Genomic DNA, 25,040 nt, shown 5'->3' on the forward strand with positions numbered 1-25,040 from the left:
AAAAAAAACTAGCCGGGCGAGGTGACGGGCACCTGTAGTCCCAGCTACTCGGGAGGCTGAGGCAGGAGAATGGTGTAAACCCAGGAGGCGGAGCTTGCAGTGAGCTGAGATCCAGCCACTGCACTCTAACCTGGGTGACAGAGCGAGACTCCATCTCAAAATAATAATAATAATAATAATAATAAAAGAAGAGTATCTTAAGATATAAAAGCACAAACCATAAAACATGGTTAACACGACTATATTAAAAATATTTTTTATTAAGCTAAGGACATTATAAACAAAGTGAAACAATTATGCATAGTGTAGGAGATATTTGTAAAATACATAACCAAAAATGGATTCGCATCTTGTATAAAGGTCATGAACGATCAATAGAGAAAAATGAGACAAAATTCTATGAATAGGCAATTCACATAAGAAAAGGCCACAACCAACATGTGAAAAATGCACAGCATCCCTAGCAATGAGGGCCATGCAATACCATTTAGCACCCGATGCCTGGAAAAAATGTTTAAAGATGTCTGACAGTGCCGCACGTTGGTAGGGACGTGAAGAAGTAAAATCTCAAGACACGTCTAGTGACAGTGGAAACTGCTGCAATCACTTTGGGGAACAATCTGAGAGATATTTAATAATTCCCAAATTGTACATTCCCAGGAGCCAGCAATTCCTCTTTCAGCTCCATACCCTGGAGAGACTCTCGCCCGTGTGCACAGTGAGACAGATATGAGACTATGCATTGCAGTTTTGGGTTTTAGGGTGGAAGTAACTAACTACCCACCAATAGAAGAAGGAGATTTTTAAAAATGAATGCTGCGTGGAAATTAAATGAATTAATTAGAGCTGCATGTATCATTTGGATTAATCTCAAAAACATAATATAGAAGGGGACAAAGTAAAGTGCAGAACCATATTGCTACCTGTGGCTGAAGTTGAAATATACATTCAGGGGAATTATACACTTCAAACCCCAGGGAATGGTTTCATCTGGGGAGGGAGGAAAGAAAGAGGAAAGCAGAGCCAGGAGTGAGATTAGGAAGGGACGTAAAGAGGCCACCAACCGTTCTTAAAATGTTTTGTTTCCTTAAAAACATCTGAATAAGAAGTGGTAAAATGTTAATTTATGTGAACCCTGACAGCTTGATTCATAAACACCAATTACATTATTTGTTCTGCTTTTCCATGGGTTTGGCAAAGGTCATAACAAAAACACTTAAAATCATCAAACGTGCTAATTTATTAAAAGGATCCAGTTTGGTGACTAACACAAAGCTGGCTTTTTATTCATCTAAACTTACCTTCTCTTTACATGTAAAATTTATTTTTGCAGTATGTATAAAAACCTGGCTTTATTAGATTATCTATTCTGTTTTCTCAAACTGTGCTGAATAGAATGCAGCCTTCTCCCAGTGATTGCCCACTGTCATTCTAGAATCTGGTACTGGGCTGTGCTCTCGCCCTGATGCTGAAGGAAAGCCACCTCAATGACTCTGAATTCAATGGTCCCAATTTCTTGGCTGGAAAATTAGAAAACCCAGAGACGAAGGAAGATTATATCGACTCCCTCAGTTTCCAACTCTTACTCTTGCTGCTGTGATGTCCCTGCTGTGGAAATCACTCACTAAATCAATTTGTTTTTCAATACATAATAAGCATTTATTTTGTCCAAGGCATGGCTGCCCAAGATGATCATCTGAAGTGGACCCACGTTGTTTTGTGAATAAAGTTAGTGAATCTAGGGAAGGATATTGATAACAAGACCATTACTAATTAATAGACATGGGGCCCGTGTTAAGCAAATACATTAAAACACACTCCTTTGATACTTTAAAAGAAATCATAGAAGCCACAGGTATTTCTCTCCAGCGCTGGGATTTCATGTAGCAGCAGCACAGGAAGGGAATAGAGTATCTGGGAGGTGGAAGAGCCATTCCTTGCAATTCTGAAATCGGAAGCTGGCTCTGAGAGTTCTCAGTAGTGAGGGAAGTTGATTTCTTTTCCCCAAAGGACACTGGGCAATGTCTAGACATTTTTGGTGGTCACAACTGAGGTGTGTGCTACCACAATGTGGTGGGTAGAGGTCAGGGATACTGCACAATATCCCACAATGCACAGGACAGCCCCTCTACCTCAAGGAATGATCCAGCTCCAGATGTTCATAGTGGTGCAGTTGAGGACCCTGGTGTACACTGACGGGCGGTTGAGAACCCTGGTGTACAGTGATAGCCACAACCCCATAAGGCTCTGCTCTCCAGAAGCTCGGAGTGGTTAACTAGCTCACTCAAAGCCTTGTAGACAGAAGTAGTCCCTCCGAGGCTTAAAGCTACATTTGCCTGGCTCCAAGGCTGACTGCTTCTAGCAAATGTCATGTTCTCAGGAGGGCAGTCATGTGTGCAGTGGCCATTCACACACATCCCCTTAAAGGAAGGACTGTCTACACTCTGATCCCAACAGCTGCTGAAGGCAAAGACAGCCTCCTCCATTGCTCCTGGCTGGAGGCACTCTGTTTATTCCCCATGGGTTCTTACAAAAACCCTGCTGTTTGCAGGCACCTGAAGTTCTCTTTGAAGAGCCAGTGAATATGGTGGGAACAGAGCTGATGGAGGAGAGGGTATCCCTCAAGCTGTTCTCCCCATGAGTCCGTCTCTCAAATAGGTCCCTGAGGCACTCCTGAATGTCTGCCGATGTCTCCCCCTTACCTGGTCACAGAGGGTTCCGATCAAGCCTTCCAAATCTTGCTTCTCATGGAGGACCATCTGCTTCTCTTCATATTCTTGCTCCAGCTGCATTTCCAGCTGACGGAGCTGTGGATACACAGAGCGGAAGCATATACAGGGTAAATGAACTCCATTCAGACAAACCCCACAAGGCAAGGACCCTCAGGAGGAGGAAAAACGTAGAACTTGTGGCTTTGTTCCATGAGCCTGCCCTAGTGATTGGCAGGTGGTGTCTCTGTAGGAGAACTTAAGAGCCTAAAAGCTTGGGGGCTGGACAACAGAAGGGAGGGCTGGTCAATGATGGGGAACCTCTCGCCATTGACTGTGAAACCCCCTCCCCCAGGTCCCCAACAGAACAGATGCCTCCCTCCTGTAGCCAAGGCCACTGTTGAATATTTGCAAGTCTTTGCACTCTGATTTTTAAAGACTCCGCATAATATTATGACCAACATATCAAAAATGCATCAATACACAATGATGCAATAAAAGAAGTTGCATTTGAGATTTTTTGGTGTTATAAACTATATGTGGCCGTCTCCAAAATTCATATGGTGAAACCCTAACCCTCAGTGCAGTGGTATCTGGAGGTGGGGCCTTAAGGAGGTAATTAGGTTTAGATGAAGCCATGAAGGTGGAATTTTCACGGTGGGGTGAGTGCCTGAAGAGAACCAGAGAGCTGTCTTCCTCTCTCTCTTTCTCCGTCATGTGAGTCTACAAACAGGAGGTGGTGGTCTGCAAGCCAGGAAGAGAGCCCTCGCCAGACACTGAACCTGCCAGCACCTTGATCTCAGATTTGCCAGCCTCCAGAACTGTGATAAATAAATGTTATCATTTAAGCCACCTAGACAATGGGATTCTGCTACAGCAGCCTGAACTAAGACATCTGACTATAAGCAACCCATTTAATTTGCAACTGGCTCTGATTTCTCAGCAATTACCCAGCAAACACAGACATTTCCCACTAAAGCAAATACCCCACTGTGGCTGCGCTTTGCAGACCACCCCCACCAGCCTGTCTTGTGTACCTTATCTCATCCCCTCCATCCTCCATTTCCACCTCATACCATCAGAGATCCTATTTCACGGGTGGGCAAACTAAGTCCCAGGGAAAATCCAAAGTGCATACTCTGAAATTAGTGGCTGTTTAGAGGAGTTAGTGTCCTGTCCCCGGACCCCAGCTCTTTCTGCCACCCCAGACAGCCCCAGCATTCCCACCCAGGTCACTAACTATTGATTTCCCGCCAACGTGAGAGATAGACTGAACAGAGCAGTCACCGGAATGAGAAGTCAATATCAGTGTTTGTCATAAGGAGAAAAACACCTTTCTCTGACTTCACTCTCTCCTTTTATAAATCTATCCAGAGAAAAGCCTCCGGAGAGTCTGGGTCACATCTCCAACTCACTGGAGCCCTGGCTGAGGGCACACACCATACTTTGAGGCATTCTTAGAATAAACCAGAAATGTATGCAACCTTCACCTGAAGAAACATGGGCAGGGACTGAGAGCTTCCGTCTCCTGACCCATGGAGGGGGGGAAAAAGTACTGATTGATGGTCACTTCTATAGAAAGCAAGTTCGTTTCAAAAATTTCGTTTAGGAGTGAGAGAAATACAAGGCACTCTATACCTGTTTTAGAATAAAGACTGGAAAAGCTAAAATCATGTTGAAAAATACACAAAATAACAAAAACTATACATCAAGCAAGGCAGAGTTGAGTGTACTCTGTACACAGGTATGATTCAGGGGATGAGAAGGGAGGGAAGGTCATTATAGATTATGTACTCCATAATGCGAGAACCTGTTAAACGAGGCTTAACCCGAAGCTTTCCAGCAGTTCCACTTTGTAGACCCTACATTCACATCCGTCAATACAGCTCTAAGAATGTTTATCTCAGCACTAGTTATAAGGGCAGAAAACTGGAAACAACCTAAATGTCCAATGATAGGGGATTTATTGTATAAGTTGAGGACATGCTTTGGGTGAAAAACTGTTAAGCCATTAAACATCTAAGTTAGATCTGTATTTACAGACACGAAAAGAGGCCATGAAAACTGCGGAGACAACAGGCTTCAGAACCGCATAGCCTCGTTTAGTGAAAATGGTATCTCCGCAAATCTGCATATGTGTATACAGAGTGAAAGACAGCTATAAAAGAACACTTAAAATAGTAATAATGATGGCTTCTAGGAGATAACATGTCAAGGGGTTATTCCTTTTTTGCACACTGGAATGGCTACAAAGACCTTGGATAAAATGTTAAGAAATGGTTTGACTTGTAAGGAAAATAGTAAGAAAGAATTGATTCTATTATTGAAATTTAGAAGTCCTTGGCATCAGTCACATGGCATTACGGGGACTTAGAAGACATCTCTGAGCCATTATGCTGGATGGTTCCAGAGGCTTCTGGAAGTTCCAAGATCCTATTTAAGATAGGCATTTCCGCTCCTATACCCTTGAAGGCACCTCGATGCTAAGGTCTCAGGTGGTTGCAGAAAGAGCTTGTCCCCAGATCCCAGACCCTGTCCTCCTCATCACTCTAAGGAAGAGGGCATCCATACCAGACCTTCCAGGACCCAACGGTACAGCTGTGTTCACTGCTCACATACCCGCTTCTGGCAGGACTGACGGATATCCTCCAGTTCCTCCTCCTGGTCCTCACGGTCCTTCTGGTGCATCTGCTTCATCCGCTCGATCTCCAGCTCAAACCGCTGGCGGAGCTGGGGGGACAGCAAGGACAGCACGTGAGGGTGACCCACTCTAACTCTCCAAGCCCTCCATGTCATCCTTGGCATTCCAATTGCATTTTTATTGTTGGAATACATAAATGAGAGTCAAGTTATTTCCCTAGGCATCCTGGGAGGTCACCAATGGTGGGTAAATAGATTAAATATTGCCTCTATCCATTCTTGTGCTTATAACAGACATCACATATCAATCACACTTTCCCACTGAGTTTAGATGCAGCCTCAGAATCCTTCTCAACACTCTTTCTTTTTTATTTTTGAGATGGAGTCTCCCTCTTGTTGCCCAGGCTGGAGTGCAATGGCGCAATCTCGGCTCACTGCAACCTCCGCCTCCTGGGTTCAAGCAATTCTCTTGCCTCAGCCTCCCAAGTAGGCATGTGCCACCATGCCTGGCTAATTTTTGTATTTTAGTAGAAATGGGGTTTCTCCATGTTGATCAAGCTGGTGCCAAACTCCTGACCTCAGGTGATCCACCTGCCTTGGCCTCCCAAAGTGCTGTTATTACAAGCGTGAGCCGCTGTGCCTGGCTCCCGTCTCAACACTCTTAAGATGAAACATATTTCTGATTCCTGGAGCAGGCATCAGTGATGGTTTTCTGGGTGGGTGGATAGGTAGACGAATGGTAGGACAAAAGTTTATGAACACATGAAAGCCTGGAAAAGAAGATGACTTGCCCAAAATGTTATCTTAGACAATTCACTTTACCTCTGGGTTAGTCCTCTTTCTCTGTAGAAAACAACCGTCTTAGAATGCTACTATGAGAATTAAATGAGATGATATAAAGCACCTAGCACAGTATCTGATACATAAATATTATTTTCTCTTTCCCCATTATTTCAAAAACAGAAAAGACTATCCCCTCCCTCCCCAGCAACCTGACATAATTAAGAGGTGTGATCCCATGAATGAGCTGGGTCTTTACACAAGAACCTCCAAAACACATGCAGCAGGCATAGATCTGTGCACAATGCTGGAACTGTGTGAAGTCATATAAAGGATTCTAGAGTGGAAGGCAAAAGAGTCATGAGTTCTAGGTCTAGTTCAAGACTTATACTTTCCTGATCTGCATGATGGACAGATTGGCCCAAGTCCTGGCTTCTCAAATTTTGTGGCACATTAGAATTACAAACACATTTTTAAAACATACAAATTGCAGAGCTTCACCCTAGACCTACTGGAGTAGAATCCCCAGGGTACAGGGTCCAAGAAAGCTTTGAAGGTTTCCTTTATCTATCTATACTCTTTAATGCTATTGGACCTGGAAAAAGCATTTGGAACTCAATAGTGTAGATGGGTGAAACGGTTTTGCTCTGCGTCCCCACCCAAATCTCATTTTGAATTGTAATTCCCATAATCCCCACATGTCAAGGGAAGGACCTGGTGGGAGGTGATTGGATCACAGGGGGTGGTTTCCCCTGTGCTTTTCTCACGATAGTGAATGAGTTTTCACATGATGTGATGGTTTTATAAGGGTTTGACTGTTCCTGATTCACACGCCCTCTCTTGCCAGCCACCATGTAAGACTTGCCTGTTTCCCCTTCCACCATGACTGTAAATTTCCTGAGGCCTCCCCAGCCATGTGGAACTGTGAGTCAATTAAACCTCTTTTTTGCATAAATTGCCCAGTCTCAGGCAGTTCTTTACAGCAGTGTGAAAACAGACTAATACAATGGGTTACCTTGTAGAAATTATAACTTTCTGATCATTTACTCTACTGTCCCAGCACCTCTCACCATGCTTTTGGAACTTCACAAGTGCTGTCCCCAACATGGAAATTAAGCTCAGAAAAAACAATCTGGGTCTTTTAAAACGTCGATAATATTCCCTGCTATGCTGTGGTGAGGAGCAAAAAGGATAGTGCACGTGAGAGGCCCTGTTACAGTTCCTGGCATAAAGTAGGCTCACTTTAAATGTCAACTTCATGCCTTTTTTTCCTTTAAAATGACAGGGGTTATGGGAAGATAATCCAAAACCAAGGAGCCTGAGCAAGCAACTATAATATTTCTTTTTCATTTTTTCTAGCCTCTTGGATATTCTTGACATCTGCAATACCATTTATGTCAAACTTATACGAGTTAACATAAAATTCCCTGGAAAAAGTATTCTATTATAATCAATAAATATCTACTGGATGTCTACAAGGGCACAATGCAGCCTGGGGTTATGGGTGAAGCTGAAGACGGATAAAAGTGTTGAGTCAGCCTCACCTCCTGGGTGAACTGAGCATGGAAATTCAGGAAGTTGCATTAAGTTTTGGGTCCCTGAGGCCAGGGTAATATATTTTTTGCTTCCAAGCATCAAGTGGTTCCCCAGTGGTATCTTAAAGAGTTAACACAGTTTTTCAAGAGGGCTTGTTTTATTCTTGGCTCTGGGAAGATCCTGTTCATGTAAGGAACACAAGGAACACTGGGTTGCTACATGGCACTGCACCGTCATCCATGCCCTTTAAAGACCTACACAGATATTCCACCTTCTTCACAAACCTTCACTGATTCATAGCTGTGGCTGGCAGGAAGCTAGGGGAGAGATAAGGCTCCATATTTGATTGTACAGACAAGGAGACTGATGTCTGGAGGAAACAGGGGTTGCCTAAGGTCATATAGGCAACAAGCTGCCTCAAAGACCCCGTATTACAGCTCCTTGAATATCCTACGGGTATCCTGTCTCCAGGCTTTTGCACAGGCTGGTCCTCTGCCCGGAACTCTCTCATTCAGCCAATTCTCATTCATCCTCCAGCTTCCTGCTTCAGTAAACGTCACTTCCTCCAGGAATTTTTCCCTGATCTCTCCCTCAACCCTGCTGTCATGGCCAGATTTTCAAGTTTAACATTCCTCTAACACTAAGCATGACTATAAACTTTGGGAGGGCAGAGATTGTGTCTGTCTTATTTGCAACTGCACCCTTAGCATCCACAGAGTGCGTGATGCAGAGGAAGTACTTAATGAATACAGGCTGACTGAGTAAAGGACTTGTCTTCCTTATCGCTCCTTAGTGAGCATCCAAGACTTTCCGGATCGTGTTCCCCCATACCCATCACCCACATGTCTTGATACTCACCAGGCTCCATCTTGATGGAGTAGTGGTCAGCAAGAAGCAAGAGCTGACCCCTGGCTCCCCAACCCCTGTCCCACCCATCCCCACTTCAGTTCAACAGAGCTGCTCGGAGTTCATCTGCTTTACACATTCACGGCACCCGAACATATTTTCTCGCATAAGGGTAGCCCCAGCATTTTTTTAAAAAACACTTTAAAGTAATTGCCTTTTACAAAATCCCACAAGAGAAATTCGTTTAGAGTCAAGCATCAGAAAAAGCGTTACTTCCCCCAGAAAAATTTTGTTTGTTTGTTTGTTTGTTTATCTCAGGCATGTAACTCACATTTCCTATTTCTCTCTGACCACCAGGAATTGTAGAGCTAAAACTGTTACATGTGTAAGACCATCTGTTTTGCTTTATCTGCATATTAATTTGCTGCCCCCACCGCCCCCCTTAGCGTCAATTTTAATTTGTACTTTTCTGGTTTGGATTGTTTTATTTATAATTTTTGTATTCTATTATACATATACCTTGTAAGCTGCTTCAAATTATTTATAGAATGAGGTAAATAAACAAGCATATAAATAAGCAAGCAGACAAATAAAATATTCATCTGGTACTTTGCAGAGGGTGTTGGTACAAGAGTATTTTATATTTTTGTCTTACTCCCTTTGTTATTTTATTATTTTATTTTTCCCAAAGAGTAGCACTTCAATCTGCCTTGAAGTTGTGTACAATGCCTGGCACATAGCAGACATTCAAGGCGGTGTGGGGTCAGATGGCATAGGTTCCAAATCCCATCCTTGACACTTTCTCCATGTCTCTGAGTCTCAACTTCCACATCTAAAGTGGGGATAATACTAAGATCTCCCTACATAAAGTTCTTGGGGAGATTCATGAGATGTGTGGGGAGAGCTTAGGGCTGAGGTTAGTACACAGACAGTACTCAATGAAGGTTAGATATTTGGTCAACAGCTATTTATTGAGCATCAACTATGTACCTGGCCTCATTCTAGGCTCTAGGATTACAGTAAGAAGCCAGAGAAACAGAAAAACAATTTGACTTCAGGAAGCTTATATCCTAATGAGAGAGAAAGGCATAAAGCAAACTTTTAAAAAATACTATCTAATATGATGGCAGGTACCACAAAGGAAAGCAACCCAGCTAAGGAGACAGGAAATGAATGTAACATAGTAGGAGCTATTTGCAAGGTGATTAAGGCAGGCTTCTCTGAGGAGGTGACACTGAACCTTGCAGGAGAAAACTGGATCAGGAAGGCTCTGAATGTCAGACTTAGGAGCTTAAAAGTTCCCTAGGATAAAAGAGAGCCACTGAAGGATGAGGAGCAGTCAAGTGAGGCACCCATGTTGTATTTTAATAACATCACTCTGCATTGGAGACATGGGACAGGGTGTTGCCCTGGGACAGGGCTTTCCTACCTGCTCCAGCTGCTTGATGGTGTTTTCCTGCTGGCTCTGGACTTTCTGTTGCTCCACGGCACTGGATTCCAACTTCCAGAGCCTCTCCTTCAAGCTAGCAACGCAATTTTCCCCCAGAGAGGGTGACCCTAGCAGCTCCCGTTTATGGTCCTGTAGCATCTCCACCTCCTGCTTCAGCTGCGAGGCTTCCTGCTCCTTTTGCTACAGAGACAAAGAGGACAGAGGTCCGGAGTCACATGAGTATGTCTCCCTCCTCCTCCAGAGATACCTCTACAGTCAACTGGGGCTGGAGTGGCGCTTTCCACTTTCCAGTGCCTGCCGTCTCCACCTGGACCGCACAGCCCCTCACAGCGCCCCCTGTGGGACACCAGCAAGGGCTGCTCTCAGTACTGCTCGTACAGGCATGGAGCTGGGGATGGGAGGTGGGATTGGAGTAGACTGTCCCTAGAGTTCAATCTCAGAGCACCTACAAGAAGGGTTGACCCCATTTATAAGGGAAGTGGAGGCACATCGTTAAAGCTTTCCTGTGTGCCTTCTGAGGCTGGATTGAGATGTTGGAGCAGGGAGGCAAAGTGCTCAGAAATGACTCTTCCAGGTTAGAAAGTCAGCTCCAGGATCAAATAACTCTTGGCTAGATCATGAAGGAGCTGAGTCCCAGGCTAAAGTGCCCAGAGGTTCTCCTGTGAGTAGTAGAGAACCACAAAAGGATGAGGAGCAGCTGAGTGAGGCACCCGTGCTGTATTTTAGTAAAATCTCTCTGCACTGGAGCCTGCATGGACCAGGGCATTGCTCCTGGACAAAGTTATAGCTAACTCATTCTCTGCTGAGCCTGTCGTACCTCCCAGGTAAGCACCTCAGAACCTGTGCAGGTAACTGGAGCAAGATCAAGACATCAAGATTGCTCAAATAAAGGCTGATTATCAATTTGCCAGCCACTGTTTGCTATTTTATTAAGACACACTGGGACCCAGCTGCTTGACAGACCAGGATACCCTTGTGACGTTTTCTCTCTGTCACCATTTGCAGCAGGTGCACGCTGGAGTTTCCTGAGATTCAGCCACCAAGAGCCAAGGCAGCTCTGTGTCCCCTATCCCTTACCTTCAACTGCTGCTGAAGCTGGCCTAGCTCCCACCGGACACTGGTGTTCTCCTGGGTCACTTTCTCACGGAGACCCTTCTCAAACACAGACTCACCTAGGGCCTGGGCCAGCTGCAGGTCAAACCTGTCCAAAGCAGAACATGCGTCAGGGCTCTGTAGGCAGGTGGGTAGGGGAGTGATTGAGGCAGGGGCAGGGAGGGGCTGCAGAGAGGCTACTAGATTCCCAAGAACCATGAGAAAGAGAGCGAAAGGAAGAAGAAAGAGAAAAAAAGAATGAGGAGTTGGAAATTTTTCTCAATGCTTTTACATAAGGCTGTGGATGTAGGATGGGAATCTGAAAAATCACAGAGCAATTTTTAGGGTTTAGATAGAGTTGCCACAAAAATACTTGAACTTATTATTCTAGATTTCTCCCTCGCCAGAGTCATTCTGACTGAATTTCCACCGTTAGACTGAAACTTCTGCTGCCCTCATCAGCTCCCTACTAAAACGCTAATCTAAATGCTAACCCTAAAATCTAATAAAAATACATGGACAAAAATGAAAATAGAATAAAATTATATACAGATATAAAGGATATATTTTTAAAACTGGCCAGGCACGGTGGCTCACGCTTGTAATCCCAACATTTTGAGAGGCCGAGGTAGGAGGATCACTTGGGGCCAGGAGTTAAAGACCAGCCTGGTCAACAAAGTGAGACCCCATCTCTATTTTTAAAATTTTTAAATTAAAAAAATTTTAAATTTAAAATTACCTGGGCATCGTGGCATGCACTTGTAATCCCAGCTACTCTGGAGGCTGAAGTGGGAGGATCACTTGAGCCCAGGAGGTCAAGGCTGCAGTGAGCCATGATTGTGCCACTGTACTCCAGCCTGAGTGACAGAGCAAGACCTTGTCTCAGAAAAACAAAACAAAACAAAACAAAAAACCTGATCTACCTGGTCTGCCAGTCTATGTCAAGGCCCCTTAAATCTATCAGGTCCCATTTGACATCCACTATTTCCTAACCAGTGAGCAAACAAATGGATGTAAGTAGAATGAGGATATTCTACATTTCACATTTTAACATATTGTCTGGCTTATACTCTCCTATGCCACACTAAAGCATGCTGATTATTGATAAAATGATGGACATTTATACATTCTTGTCCTCATTTGTTTCTCAAGCAGAAAACGCAAAGACTAGTCAGTCCTACTGAATGTCATCCAGGGAATTAACGCCTTGTTAGGGGCCCTCCTCCCCTTCTGTGATGACCACTGGGTGAGAAGCACTTCCTGGATGTTATGTCACTCTGTTCAGTTGTCTCAGCCTCCTGGCAGTATCACAGATGAGGAAACCAATAGAGAAGCCCTTGCCAAGCCTCAGTAAGGTGTGACTTTGAGTCACTTGCCCTTGGCCCAAACAGGAAGTCCCATTGCTCCAGAGATCTTGATATGGCAGAAGTGGGCATGGGGTTTGGCCTTTGGTGGCAAGAAAGTCTCCCTTGTTATAAGATTATCCAATGTTCCTTAATATTAGACTATCACTCAAAGTCTCAGACTCCTGAGAGACCCAATCATAAGGGAGCCCTCCTGTTGGAACAGCTCAGGAGCTTTCTGATTGGCTGTTGGTGACATCATCCAAAGGGCACTATTTGCTGCCTCTGAATGGAAGCATTGTGATGAGCGTGATGATCCAGCCGTCCCAATGTGCCAGATCCTGGGCTGGGATCCATGTCGTTCTTACAACAATTCAGCAAGAAACATGTCATTCAATCCATTCACCGAGGAGGAAACTGAAGTTCAGAAAGGAGGAGTGATTCGGCCCCAAATTCCAAAGTGGTGGAAGTGGATTTGGGCTCAGCTTCCCTAGTGTCTTAGCTAGTCTCCCATCTACCTGTCCGTTCCTGGGACAGGTGAGGGAAGACAGTGGGGGCCAGACAGTAACTGATGGTGCAGAGGAGTCCTTGACTTAACAGGCCACTTGATGCCAAAGAGTAGCTACTACAGACCCCAACTCCTACCAAACAGCTCACAGTGACCAGCCAATCACCTGAGGCCAGAGAGATTTGCACACAACCTTCACCCTGCTAAGAAAGGGCCTTGGGTCCAGCCTCCCTTGAGTGTGGGAGTCAGTGAGTCTAGCCAGGGCTTACCTGGGGTTTCATCAGCCCTCAGAACCAAGCTTTGTGACCCATAGGGTAATCATGCCACAAACAATCCAACCAAAATGAAACCATTCCAGGCCACTCTGAACTTAGAAGCCAAAGTGGCAAACAGAGAACTCTACCAATGGGGAGACATCCCTCTGTCCTGGGCCCAGCAAACTCAAGAGGCAGCTGCATCTACATTTCGATTAAGCATTGAGAGATGCAAGGAAGTATTTACTGACTTCTAGATTTTTCCTTCACCATAATCATTCTGCCCAAACTTCCACAGTTAGACTGAGACATAAACGCTAATCTACCTGGAAAGGTAATGCCTGCTATCTGCAGTTGGCATCAAAACATAAATTAGCTTCTGCCAAGAGATGGTAACAGAGCAGAGGGCATCACAAGAAAGCTAAGTTTTGAGAGGAGGACATGTAAATATGAAGAAATAGGAACTTTCCTTGGGGGGGTATCCTGGGGAGATTCATAAGTCCCTGTAATGAGGGATTCCGTCCAAAGGGAAAAGGAAAGACCAGAAAGATGGAATTTTCTGGCTGTGCAAATTCCAGAGGCTGGCCCCTTCCTCATCAGAGAGCTGAAACCCTCTGTTAGGCCTTTCAGAACAGGAGTAGAACCCATAGTTAGGGGCCAAGAGGGTTACAGCGGGGAGAAACCTGGGCAATGATGGAGTCCAAACCTCTTGTTTCACAGACAGGGGTATATGTCAGACCCATTCTTCAAGATCAGATGACCTGTTAAGTCCAAGGACTCATCTGAAACATCAGTCGCTCTCTGGCCCAGAGAGATGGTGTTATTTGCCAAGGTCACACAGCAGGTGGCCAAGATGGAGCCAAGCCATTTTCCCTACTGCAAGGGTAGGGTTCAGCCAGAGCACCCATGGGGAGGTGGCAAGGGGAACAGAGTGATATATCAATAAACACAAAATAAGCCTTTCTTATTTTGGGGGTGGAGAGCAAGCTAACGATCCCCCAAAGACCTTTTTCAGATGAAGAAGCCAGCTCAGGAAAGCTGAAAGATAAATAAGAGAAATGATATTTAATGCAGATCAAGTTCAAAATCTATGCCACCTCCATGGAAATATAATTCTGCTTCCTACTTCTTGGAAAGGAGGCAGTTTCCACAAAATCACATCTTGGCTCACGCAGGAACATTTGTCTGTATTTTGTCATGGGCCTTCTAAAAGAGGCTGCTTCCCACCTATTTGCCTTCTATGACATCTCCATTAGGTCTTGGCTGGCTCAAAACAGGACCCCTGTATACCTTTACCCTCACCAAGTGAGCTGGAGAACTTCAGACACAGCCAAGGTGTCCAAGCATCACAGGTTCTGAGGTTTTGCATGAAGAAGCCTATGAGTGTGCGAATCTGGGTACAAATCCAGGCTCCACCATCACTCCGTTGTAACAGCAACCCAATGGGAACGCAAGTATGGGAACCACACTGCGCAGATTCAAGATTAGCATCTTGCTGGTGCACAAGGCCCAGTCTCTGCCAGAATGGCTCATATGATCTGAGAGTCCAAATCCTAAATGAGAAGGCCATATTTTGGCCTCCTCCTTATTCTCTGGCCCAATTTTCACCAATGGAAATAGGAACCAGGATCAGTCCACTTAGATGTACTGACTGCATCATTTAGTCCTCACCACAAGGGGACGATCTTATCCCCAGCCTACGGGTAAGGAATTTGGCTGGGAAGGGCTGAATGATCTGCTCAAGGTCACACATCTAGAAAGAGGCACCTTCAGGACTTGAATGAGATGACTTTAGTATCAATACCTGGGCTCCAAATCACCATGCTGTCTTGACCCTCCGCAATAAACCCTTCGCTCGACAAATGGGGATGTTAAGGCCCAGAAGGGCAAAGAAAGCTCCCCAAGGTCACACGGTCAATTGGCAACATAGCTGAGGCTGGCTAAGAGAAAAGAATCATTTCTTGCTGGATTCTTGGGAGACCCGTACAGGAATAAGGTGTGAGGGGACAGGGAGGAAGATTAGAGCAAAACAAGAGAGTTGAAGTGAGGGAGTTAGGAGGAGAACCTGGATACCCGAGAAGACCCCAGCTCCAATGTAGCCCACCCTGGCAGCCCAGGTGATGGTGAGGGATGCAACTCACTTCTTCTGCTTCTTCTCCAGCTCATGGTTTCGACTTTGTTGGTTCTCTAGCAGGACGCGGGTGTCCTCCAGGTCACAGGTAAGATGGTGGCACTTCCTCTTCAGTTGGTGAGCCATCTTCTTGGCCCCATCATAAGCACTTCGCAGCTCCCCGAGCTGTAAGAGTAATAGAATGAATTACCTGGCTCTGTAGGCATGGAATGCGCTTTTTACTTTGTATTTCAAGGAGTTGCTATTTCCAAGGTGTGTAATGAGAAAACAGCAGATGCTGGAATGGGGAGACCCTGTCTTGACTACCTTCCTCCTGGGCCACCTCCAGGATGCTACTTTTCCGAGCCTCAGTTTGCTCAGAGGTAAAGTGGGGATAATTCCATCACTCTCTTAAGGTTGATTTTACTTTAAATCTCCAGCCAATGCTCCCACAGACTTTACCTACCCTGCCTCAACTTGATGACCCCCTGAGCCACCAGATAACTCATATCCCCACCAGCCGACACGATCGGAAGGGATATGTGAGGATTAGCCACAGAGCAGCCAAAATGACACACCTAAAAAATCTGACCTGGCATCCCAAGTGACAAGCCTTAAAGGTTAAAGCAGCAAATGGTACTTTGCATGGACTGAATTAACACCTGAATGCACACAGCCTTAAACAAACAAACGTAAAGACTCTTGCATCTTCCTCCAGGAAACACTCTCCCAAATGTCCTAGTTTAGGTCTGGGAAAGAGCAGAGCATGCAACTCAGCACACTGGCTTTGAAGAAATGGCCTCATTACAGAATTGCTTTAAATAAGCAAAACTCTGAGTTAATGAAGCCTGTAATTCTAAATTCAGTATTTGAAGGCAAATGGGATGTTTTCTTATATTCTGCCGCTCAGAGAAGGTTGCAGTTTTATTACTTTTTAATGTATCATAAATATCCCCCTTCCCTAGGGAAACTGACTCAACTTTGTAATTTGTTATTAAAGAACTGGGCTGCTTTCCTGCAATTGTCCATCTGTGTTTATCTATGGTTCAAGTGTCTCTTGAGGACCACGATGCAATGTTCATCTTGAAAGTGATCACTAAAACCATCACCACCAGCATAGAGGATATCAAGAGTCACTTCCATTGTTTATAAAATCCCATGTGATCTCACCCAGGCCCACCTCTGCAAGGCAATCACATGATACTTTTTGCTCACGTTGAGAACAGAATAGATACACAAATATAACCTCCACCCTATGGCTCTTATATCGAATGGGAGAGACTATGAAGTGCGTAGGCAATTACAGTACAGCATGATGAGGCCTATGTTTTGGGAGACAACTCAGGGACTCCCAACTCAATCTGCGTCAGCAAAGACTTTCTGGAGAGAGTGACATTTAAGCTAAGATCTTAAGAATAGTTGGAGATATCTAGGCAGGAGAGAAAAAGAAAGATTGCTCTGGGAAGAAGAAATAGCATATGCAAAGTCCCAGAGGTGAGAAAGAATCAGACATTTTTGGAAGGAGAAAAAAAAAACGGAGTGTGGCTGGAATCAATGCTGTGCTGGAGTCGGCTGGTACCAGTTTGAAAGAGATGCACAGAGCCAATTCTGTGCATCCCTTTCAAATTCCATGTTAGTGACATCACAATGGTAGTTTGAAATTGGCCATGGTGGGAGTATTTACACCAGGGAAATTGGCAAGTGCTACAAATCAGGGCTTTTTCTTTTTTCCGGAGTCATTTACTAGCACACAATTTGTTGGAGTGTGAACTGGTTAGAATGTAGATGAAGGATAGTTGGAGGCCACAGAAGACAAGCAAAGAGACCAAACTATCTGTACATTCATCTAGAAAGGCTAGATAAGATTATATTATATATAGATAAGATTGCATTAGATTTGTAATGTCACCTTCAAGAAAGAAGGACATTTCAGGATATCAGAAATGCAGAGGATGCAAAGCCCTAACAATAATGGTGCATACTAATATTATGGCGGCCAAGATGAGTGGGAAGAACAGTTGATAAATCCAGAAATGTCCTTTAGGATAGAGGTTTGTGTTTCAATGTCTAGACAGAGACAGAAGACAAGGCTCTGGGCTCATGGAAGGTGAAGAGTTGGAATGAAGACCGTTGCACTGACAAACCCCTCAAAGAACTGCATGCACCTCAGTGAGAAGAGAAAATAAAAGCTCCACATCCTGGCCTGGAAGGTGGTAAGAAAGCTTGCTTTCACCCTGGATCTAGGTGGGGGAAGAAGTACTCTCATAAGAATTTTAAACCCCAGGTCTAAGCCTCATGTGGGTTTAGAGATCCAACTGACAATTTTTACACGCTGCAAAAAATCTGAGACCAAGAATTTAGCATGATCTCAGGGACTGCTGCCAAAGAAAGTGAAAAAGGGTTTCTTCTAGCAGAACACACCCACGACCCTGTTATCAAAGGGCTCCCATCAAAATCAATAGAATGTTAAAAAAAAATTAAATCTCCTGCTGAAGATTAACTCACGATAAAAAATAGCTAAACACACATACAAAAATTAACTGGGAGAGAAACAAACAAACAAAAAAAACATTCCACAATGCAGAACACCTGGGACTACTGTGGGAGGAGCAGAAAAACCTGTTGAAGATGAGCTCAAAAACAAAATTTACAAAACACGCAAGGAAAAAAATCCACCATGAGAGTCAGCATACTTTATGATCACAGAACAATCTGAAAGAGACTCTGAAACATTCCTTGGCTGCAGTGTGGCAGGTGGTTGAGAGGAGAGGCCAGAGGCAAGGAGGACAGCTAGGAGGTTGTTGCTTTGGTCTGGATGAGAGATGAAGGTAGCAGATTAGAATAGAGGTAACAGGGAAACGTGACAGTTTTAAGACCACTGATAATTATGTAATAGATAAGAAACATGAGTTAAAGTGACTTCCACAGGGTTCATGTGGAAATGGAATTGGAACTCAGATATCCTGAGTTAATATCCATGTTCTTTACACCACAGAGCAGTCTCTGGATAGAAGATCCACATGTACAGACAATATTTTTCATGTCTCCCAGTGACCAGCATTTTAATAACAGTGGAGATGGAGAAACCTGAAGTGGCCGGTATCCTCTTCCTCCCTCCCCAGGGTCAGCTAATACCTCGATCACCTACAGTGGAGGTGAGAGCCTGCCCACTCTCTGACACTTCTGTGGCCCAGACTATCCCCACATCTTACCTTTTGCTCCAGCTCTTTCCTGGCTGTCAGTTCCAAGTTCAGCCTCTCCTCGCATTGCTGCAGACGCTTTCTGAGGAACTCGTTCTCCATCTGAGCACAGTCGAAGCGCATTTGCCACTCGTCTGCTGTTTAACGGAGTCAGGGAGACCAGGATAAGAGGCCAAATGAGTGTAAGGCAAGAGTGAGAGTGGCTCTCCTCCACTTTCTTGGCTCTTGGCATGCAATTTCACAATATTCACAGAGCCCCTGAGCTTCAACCTTGGACCAAGAAACTATGCTTTAACTCTGAGTTTTAAATAACGCTTCCTTCAGGCAGCCTGTCCTGACCACCTCCAACTGTCTAAAGTTCTTGACTGCTCACTCTTCTAAGGTTGGTTGCCTTATACTGCTTAGTTGTCTCTATAAGTACATTCATATCTTCCCTTTTCCAAGGAAATTTCATAATCCTTAAGGGCAAGGGAGCTGTTTCAGTCATCTGTGAGTCCTTCACACCCTCTGGAAGAGTTCCCTACAAGCAGATTCCCATACATGTTGATACAAGCTCATGGATTGCTTAATGAACCTAATACAATAATCAGGTAAAAAGAGTCATCCTACTAGCCAAATTTATTGGGTTGTACAGAGTATATAATCATTGGCTGTTGGTCCAATTAACAAATAAGTAAATTAGCAATAATTCAAGACTACTAAACTGGTCAGAAGATGTCTCCACAAGATAAGATGGATACCAAATCCTTTGATTTGGTAAACAACTCAAAAAAATTATTGGCTGGTTTGATTAAAACTGTTAGACTGATTAGAATGGGTTATTTTAGGTTGATATGTCTTATCTTTTGACTATCTGAATAATAGAATAATGCCCATTAAGTTAACGAAGCTATGGAAAACATTCCACAAGTGGATGACCAAAGATAAAGACCACCCACTTATTCACCTATCATCCATCCATCTGTCCTTCCATCCATCCATTCACACATTCATTGAGCACACTACTTTGTACAAGATGCAAGGGATAGTGAAATGAATAAGAAGCCATATCCACCTACCTTCCAGAATAATCAAGCAGGGGAAACAAGTAAAAAGACAGCTGAAACCTAGTATGATCAGGGCTTTCATAAAGAAGCTTATAGAAATCAAGAAGAGAACTCAAATTAATAAGACAACAAACTTGTTTTGTTCATCATTGTGTTCCCAGAGTATCCTATAATGCCTAGCATTTGGTAAATGCTCGATAACTTCCACTGGAAAGGTAGATAATTGAATGGATAGGATGTCTGACTAGATGATACGGTGGAGGATTAATGGATAAACAGTTGGTTGTGTAGGTGGAATAGTGGATGGATGGATGGATGTTACTGTAGACAGAGAAGTGGGTGCATGAGTGGATGAATGCATGGATTGAGAGATAAATAAATGGTAGGGTATATGGATAGGTGGGTGAGTAGATGGGCAGATGGGTAGATGGATGGTTGGGTAGATGGATGGATGGGTGGATGGATGGATGGATGGATAGATAGATGGATGGTAGGATTAAGTTCTTGAAAGAGGTGACCTCAATAGAGATTTCTACATCATTAACCAAAGGAAGGATGGTATAATAATAAAGAGTTAAAGCTTGTTCAAGCTTCGACCAAGGTAAAAACATCATGATGGGAAAAGCACACTATCTGTCCACCAGGAAAAGCCTCACAATCACAAGCAGCATGGCCTGCAAAAGAAAGAAGCAGCAGCAGAAAGCATTGCTGCAGCTTCCCATGTACTCTGTGCTATGATGTGCTATAGAGCAAGTGGCATGAGTGGGCAACACGAACAAGAGGGGAAACTGTTCTCCTTCAAGGCTCATCTCTACCTCCAATCTCCCTGCCCATGAGTGCCACCCTTAATCAACGTGTTTTCCTGAGTTTACCTGATCTCCCCATTTATTTTACAAATATCTTGAGAGCAGGGCCCAATTAAAATTCCTCTGTAACCCCCACAGTGTCCAGCTCAGTGCTGAGTGCATATCATAAAAGGTTCTCTTTAAATATTTAGCCATGCATAAAGGAAAACATATTTTTTAAATAATTCATACTCCATCTTGAACCACAGAGATGGTTGTGGTACCACTGCAATGATATGATCAAAATGTTTTACTGCTTCTTTCAAATTTTCTATATTTTAGACATTTTCTATAATGAGTATGTATTACTTTCATAATGAAAAACAAAATATTTGTGGGTTGGCTTCTTGGAATGAGCATCCAGAGCTGAGAGCCCACATAGCATTGTGACTAATGTGCTCATGAGCTAAGCACATGTCCCCCTCTCATTAACACCCCAGTCTTAACAGAGGAAAATAAACTGGGAAGCATTATTTGGACATGAATCTCACGCAGATGGAACTGACACTGGCGTTCCTCTGGGGATTTTTTAGAAATTACCTCCAAGGCCAGAGACTGTCCCACCCTACTGATTCTATACCAACATGTTCCCCTCTCCCTATGTGTACCCTACCTTGTTGGGTCTTGCTTTTAAGAGAGCCTCAAACTCATCTGTATTAACCTCCCCGGTAAATGCCTGCCACGGGGGTAGCCAGGATGGAAGAAGAACAAGAATTCAACAGAAAATAAATACGCATTGTCTCTTCTCCACAGACCCCTGCTCTCCATTCCTCTGAGTGTCCCTGACATTTCAAGGGCACAAATTACCTGGACCCACGGAGGGAATAATGCTGACATTTTATAGAAGCTGACACACTTGATATCCTTCTCACCCAACTCCATTAGGCTGGGGAGGCACAGTGACAAGCTGGCCAAGACGTCACCGGGCCATCCAATCACAAAGTCCCCAGGAAACTGTGTAAGAAGGACACCCCCAGAAACTCCTGGCAGGACTGAACAAATGTATAACATCCCTGGGTAAAACCAAGAGTCCTCTTGCCTTCTCGCCATTCAGTAACTGTTGAGTGTCTGACACTGCTTTACCCTCTGTAAAATGTAGTTTCTGTTCTGCAGGTTGCTATAAGGATGGACTATGATCTCATTATTCCTCATAATAATAACGGTAAAGCAGCTATTAGCTATTCATCACTCTATGCTACACATGTGGCTAAACATTTTCTATCAATTATTCAAGCCAATCTCCATTTGAAAGAGGAAGAAACTGAGGCACAATTTCTTTGCCCCAAAATCCAAATCCAGAAATACAACTTCATAGGTTCCAACTTTTAACCACTAGACTGCCTTCCTCAAAATTTATATTCTGTTTTTATTTGTATTTTTTTGAGACAGTCTCTTGCTTTGTCACCCAGGCTGAAATGCAGCCTAGGTCTCCCAGGCTTAAGTGATCGTCCCACCTCAGCCTCCCAAGTAGCCGGGACTTCAGGCGCAGGCCACCACACCTGGCTAAATTTTAAATTTTTTTGTAGAAATGGGGTCTCACTATGTTGCCCAGGCTGGTCTTGAACTCCAGAGCTCAAGCAATCCTCCCACTTCAGCTTCCCAAAGTGCTAGGATTACAGGTGTGAGCCACCACTCCAGGCCTCTGAAAATTTATTTTTAAAATATTCACATAAACATAAACATACCTTGCCTATAAAGCTACTATTTTTAAATCATCACTTGCATTAAAACTAAACAGCACATATCATACGGATAATTTGCTATCTAGGATATTGCTGGATTGTCTGATCAATATCTGCTTATTCCATTAGGCTGTAAGTTCCAAGAGAGTAACACTGTGCCTGTTTGCTCTGCCAGAGTCGCAGTCCCTCATGCGATGTCTAGCACCTAAAAAGTGCTCTATCTATGAGTGACTGAATAAATGGAAAAGACAACTTTGTCCGTCAGCTTCCAGCCCCAAGGGTCCCAGGCTGCTCACCTCCTCCAGCAGGATTCCTTTCCAAGTCATTCAGCTGAATTTTCTGCTGGGCTTCTTCCAGCTGTTTATCCACGTCTCCCAATTTTTTCTGGACTTGTTCATGCTTGCTCTAGAAGAAATGGCTCAAGGTCCAAACTGGAGCTGGACAGAAGACCTGGGCTGGTCATCTTACCCATGGTGCTTCCAAGGCTCGGATTGGCCACCCTCTGCACAGTCCCCTGAGCCATGCAGAATCCAGGACCATGAGCTAGCCACCTTTGGCACATTTCTCACCAAATCACCTCCAAGCCCAAAGACTGTCCATCTTCTACACAATCCTCTCCTATTTGCCTCTCTAGCCAGGGACTATCCACCCATAACACTCCCAAGGCCAAGCCTTAGGAGACCTAAGTGTCCCCCAGGACCTTGAGCCCAGCAGTCAGTCAATCTGTGCATCTTGCTTAAGCATACTGATCCCCAATGAGAGGGGTCGGGGGACAGACCCAACCATTTTTAGCCACCGTGTTCAGCCACCCCTGGCCACCCCTGACCACTCACCTTGAGCTCCTGGACCTCCCGGAAGGCCTGTAGCCGCTCTGCCCGCTCACTCTCCAGCACCTGGCAGGCCACATCACCTTTGAAGCGCTCATCAGCCAGCTCAGTGGTCAAGTCAGCAATCTGGGACGGGGAATGCGGTGATCAAGGAAGGGTCACTCAGTGGAGCCACCAACCCTTCTCTCCCCATGCACTGGACCACCTTTGGACAAATCACCAGCTATCATGGGAAAACAACCCTTAAGTATAATCAAGTGGTTAAGAGGATGGACTTCAGAATTTTATTGGTCTTGATGTGGTAGAACTTTTGGTCCAACACTCACTAGCTGTGTAACTTTACACCAAGCAGGATGCCTTGCTGGTTCTCAGTTTTCTCAGACTTAAAGGGGGAAAAACAACTTACGTCATTATTTTGAGGATTCAAGGAGATAATCCATTGAAAGGTTAGCACAGTGGCTGGCACGTAGTAAGTGCTCAGTTTTAAACATGGCCATTTTAGTGGAATCTCTTTGTAACCAGCTTTTAGCAAATCATCTCACTGGATGTACCAACACTGTCCCTCAGTAAGACACACTGAGGGATACCCACAGCACCAGAATGCTCTCCGCCAGACCACCTCTCTGCAATTCTCCATGGCCCATCTGCCCCTAGCAGGTGACAGCATGCACATCCAGCATCAGTGTCTGTGCTCCCAAACTGTTTTTGCCTGTTGCATTTTTACCGTAGCTATCTATTCCGTTCGCTACTACATAAACTTATAGAATATGGCTGGACTGAGTTTCCATGAACACTAGGTTGAATGCCTCGGAAGGAATTAATAAAGGTAAGCTGCTTTTAGAAAATGCTGCCAAATAGGCATTGCAACAACTAAAGAGAAAGTCGAAGTAAAAAATTAGGTTTTTGTATCCAAATTACTTTGCCATTGGCTCTGTTTTAAAGAAGCCACAATTGGAAATCATACAGTTGTATATTACGAGTGTGGTTTGAGAAAGAAAGAATCAATGGGTCCTGCCTCAGAAATGCAGTGATTTCAATTATACATGTAATTAATTTTAAAATAGAATTTTTTAAACGAATTCCCAGCTGCACTGAATTTTTTTTTTCTGATTAACTGACCAGCCACCGATGCCAAATGCCACAGGGCTTCTGTGGCATTACTGTTCCAAAATGAAGCATTCAGGGTTTGAGGATATGGCAGAATACGTAGGGGAGAAATATATGAGTGGAGTGTTTGTGGCTAAGAGGCAGAGAAACCTCTTATGGGAGGCAGCGGAATTGTAAGAAAAGAAAGAGGTAGGGTGCAAGGTTCGAGTCCAGGCTCAACAACTAACACCTTGGACAATCCCTCCTGCTCTGGAGCCTTAGTCACTTGAGCTGTAAAATGCATTGAATTAGGTGTGGTCACATGTCCTCTTGCTGCAAATTTTGCATGTGAAGATGTTAGAACGCCTCACTCTTTCATCGGACCCTCTGCATCATGACTGATATTTAGGGACAACTCTGCATTATTTTGACTGAGAAGGTAAATAGTTCTTACAATGAGCAATGTAGCTGCCCTTCCTGAGCTAGCCTCTCTTGGTAGCTTAGGCAGGCTCAAAATTTATTCAGCTGTCCCATGAAGAAGGAAGATGCAGATCTATGTTCTGACATAAAAAAATAAATATCCCCAAGAAATATTGCCAAAGGGAAAAAAAAAAAGGCAAATTTGCAGAATAGAATGTTTGGTGTCATCTCATTTTTGTTTGCACAGAACAAAGCACTCCCAAACTGTTAATTGGGATTTTTTTTTTTTTCCTGGAAGGATGATGGCATCACAGGGAACTCCAGTTTTCTTGTGATGCATTTCTGTATTGTTGTTTTTTTAAACTGATTTTGTAATGAGAAAACAAAACAAAATATCTTTCAAAAAGAGTGAAAAAAAAAAAATCTGAGGCTGCTCTGTGCATTCCATGCTCCCCATCTGTTTCACTTCTCCAGCCCATCTGCTTCCCACCCTGTTGACCGCATCACCAACTGCTGAGACCAAAATGCACATTTTAATAGACACAGAGGAGAAAGAAGGCTTGGGGGAAGCACTGCAAAGTCACATCACGCGTAAATGGGAGAACTGAGATTTTGAACTCAGACCAGTCAGATCCAAGTCAGAACCTCCAGTTAATTAATGAGGGAC

At 44.1% G+C, this 25,040-nt stretch overlaps 1 protein-coding gene across 1 annotated transcript in view; it reads right to left on the reverse strand.

Moving 5' to 3' along the window:
- MYO18B (myosin XVIIIB) overlaps positions 1 to 25,040 on the reverse strand; it is a 287,077-nt gene that overhangs the window by 128,545 nt on the left and 133,492 nt on the right. Inside the window, exons 25-32 of the mRNA XM_025399134.1 lie at positions 22,874 to 22,993; positions 22,337 to 22,445; positions 18,480 to 18,604; positions 15,299 to 15,453; positions 11,038 to 11,161; positions 9,940 to 10,140; positions 5,328 to 5,438; positions 2,703 to 2,807 (exon numbers count right to left, since the gene is read on the reverse strand). Of these exons, the coding sequence (XP_025254919.1) occupies positions 2,703 to 2,807; positions 5,328 to 5,438; positions 9,940 to 10,140; positions 11,038 to 11,161; positions 15,299 to 15,453; positions 18,480 to 18,604; positions 22,337 to 22,445; positions 22,874 to 22,993 (1,050 nt within the window). The remainder of the gene's footprint in view (positions 1 to 2,702; positions 2,808 to 5,327; positions 5,439 to 9,939; positions 10,141 to 11,037; positions 11,162 to 15,298; positions 15,454 to 18,479; positions 18,605 to 22,336; positions 22,446 to 22,873; positions 22,994 to 25,040) is intronic.

This window comes from Theropithecus gelada, chromosome 10 (assembly GCF_003255815.1).
Source record: "Theropithecus gelada isolate Dixy chromosome 10, Tgel_1.0, whole genome shotgun sequence".
Taxonomy (NCBI): domain Eukaryota; kingdom Metazoa; phylum Chordata; class Mammalia; order Primates; family Cercopithecidae; genus Theropithecus; species Theropithecus gelada.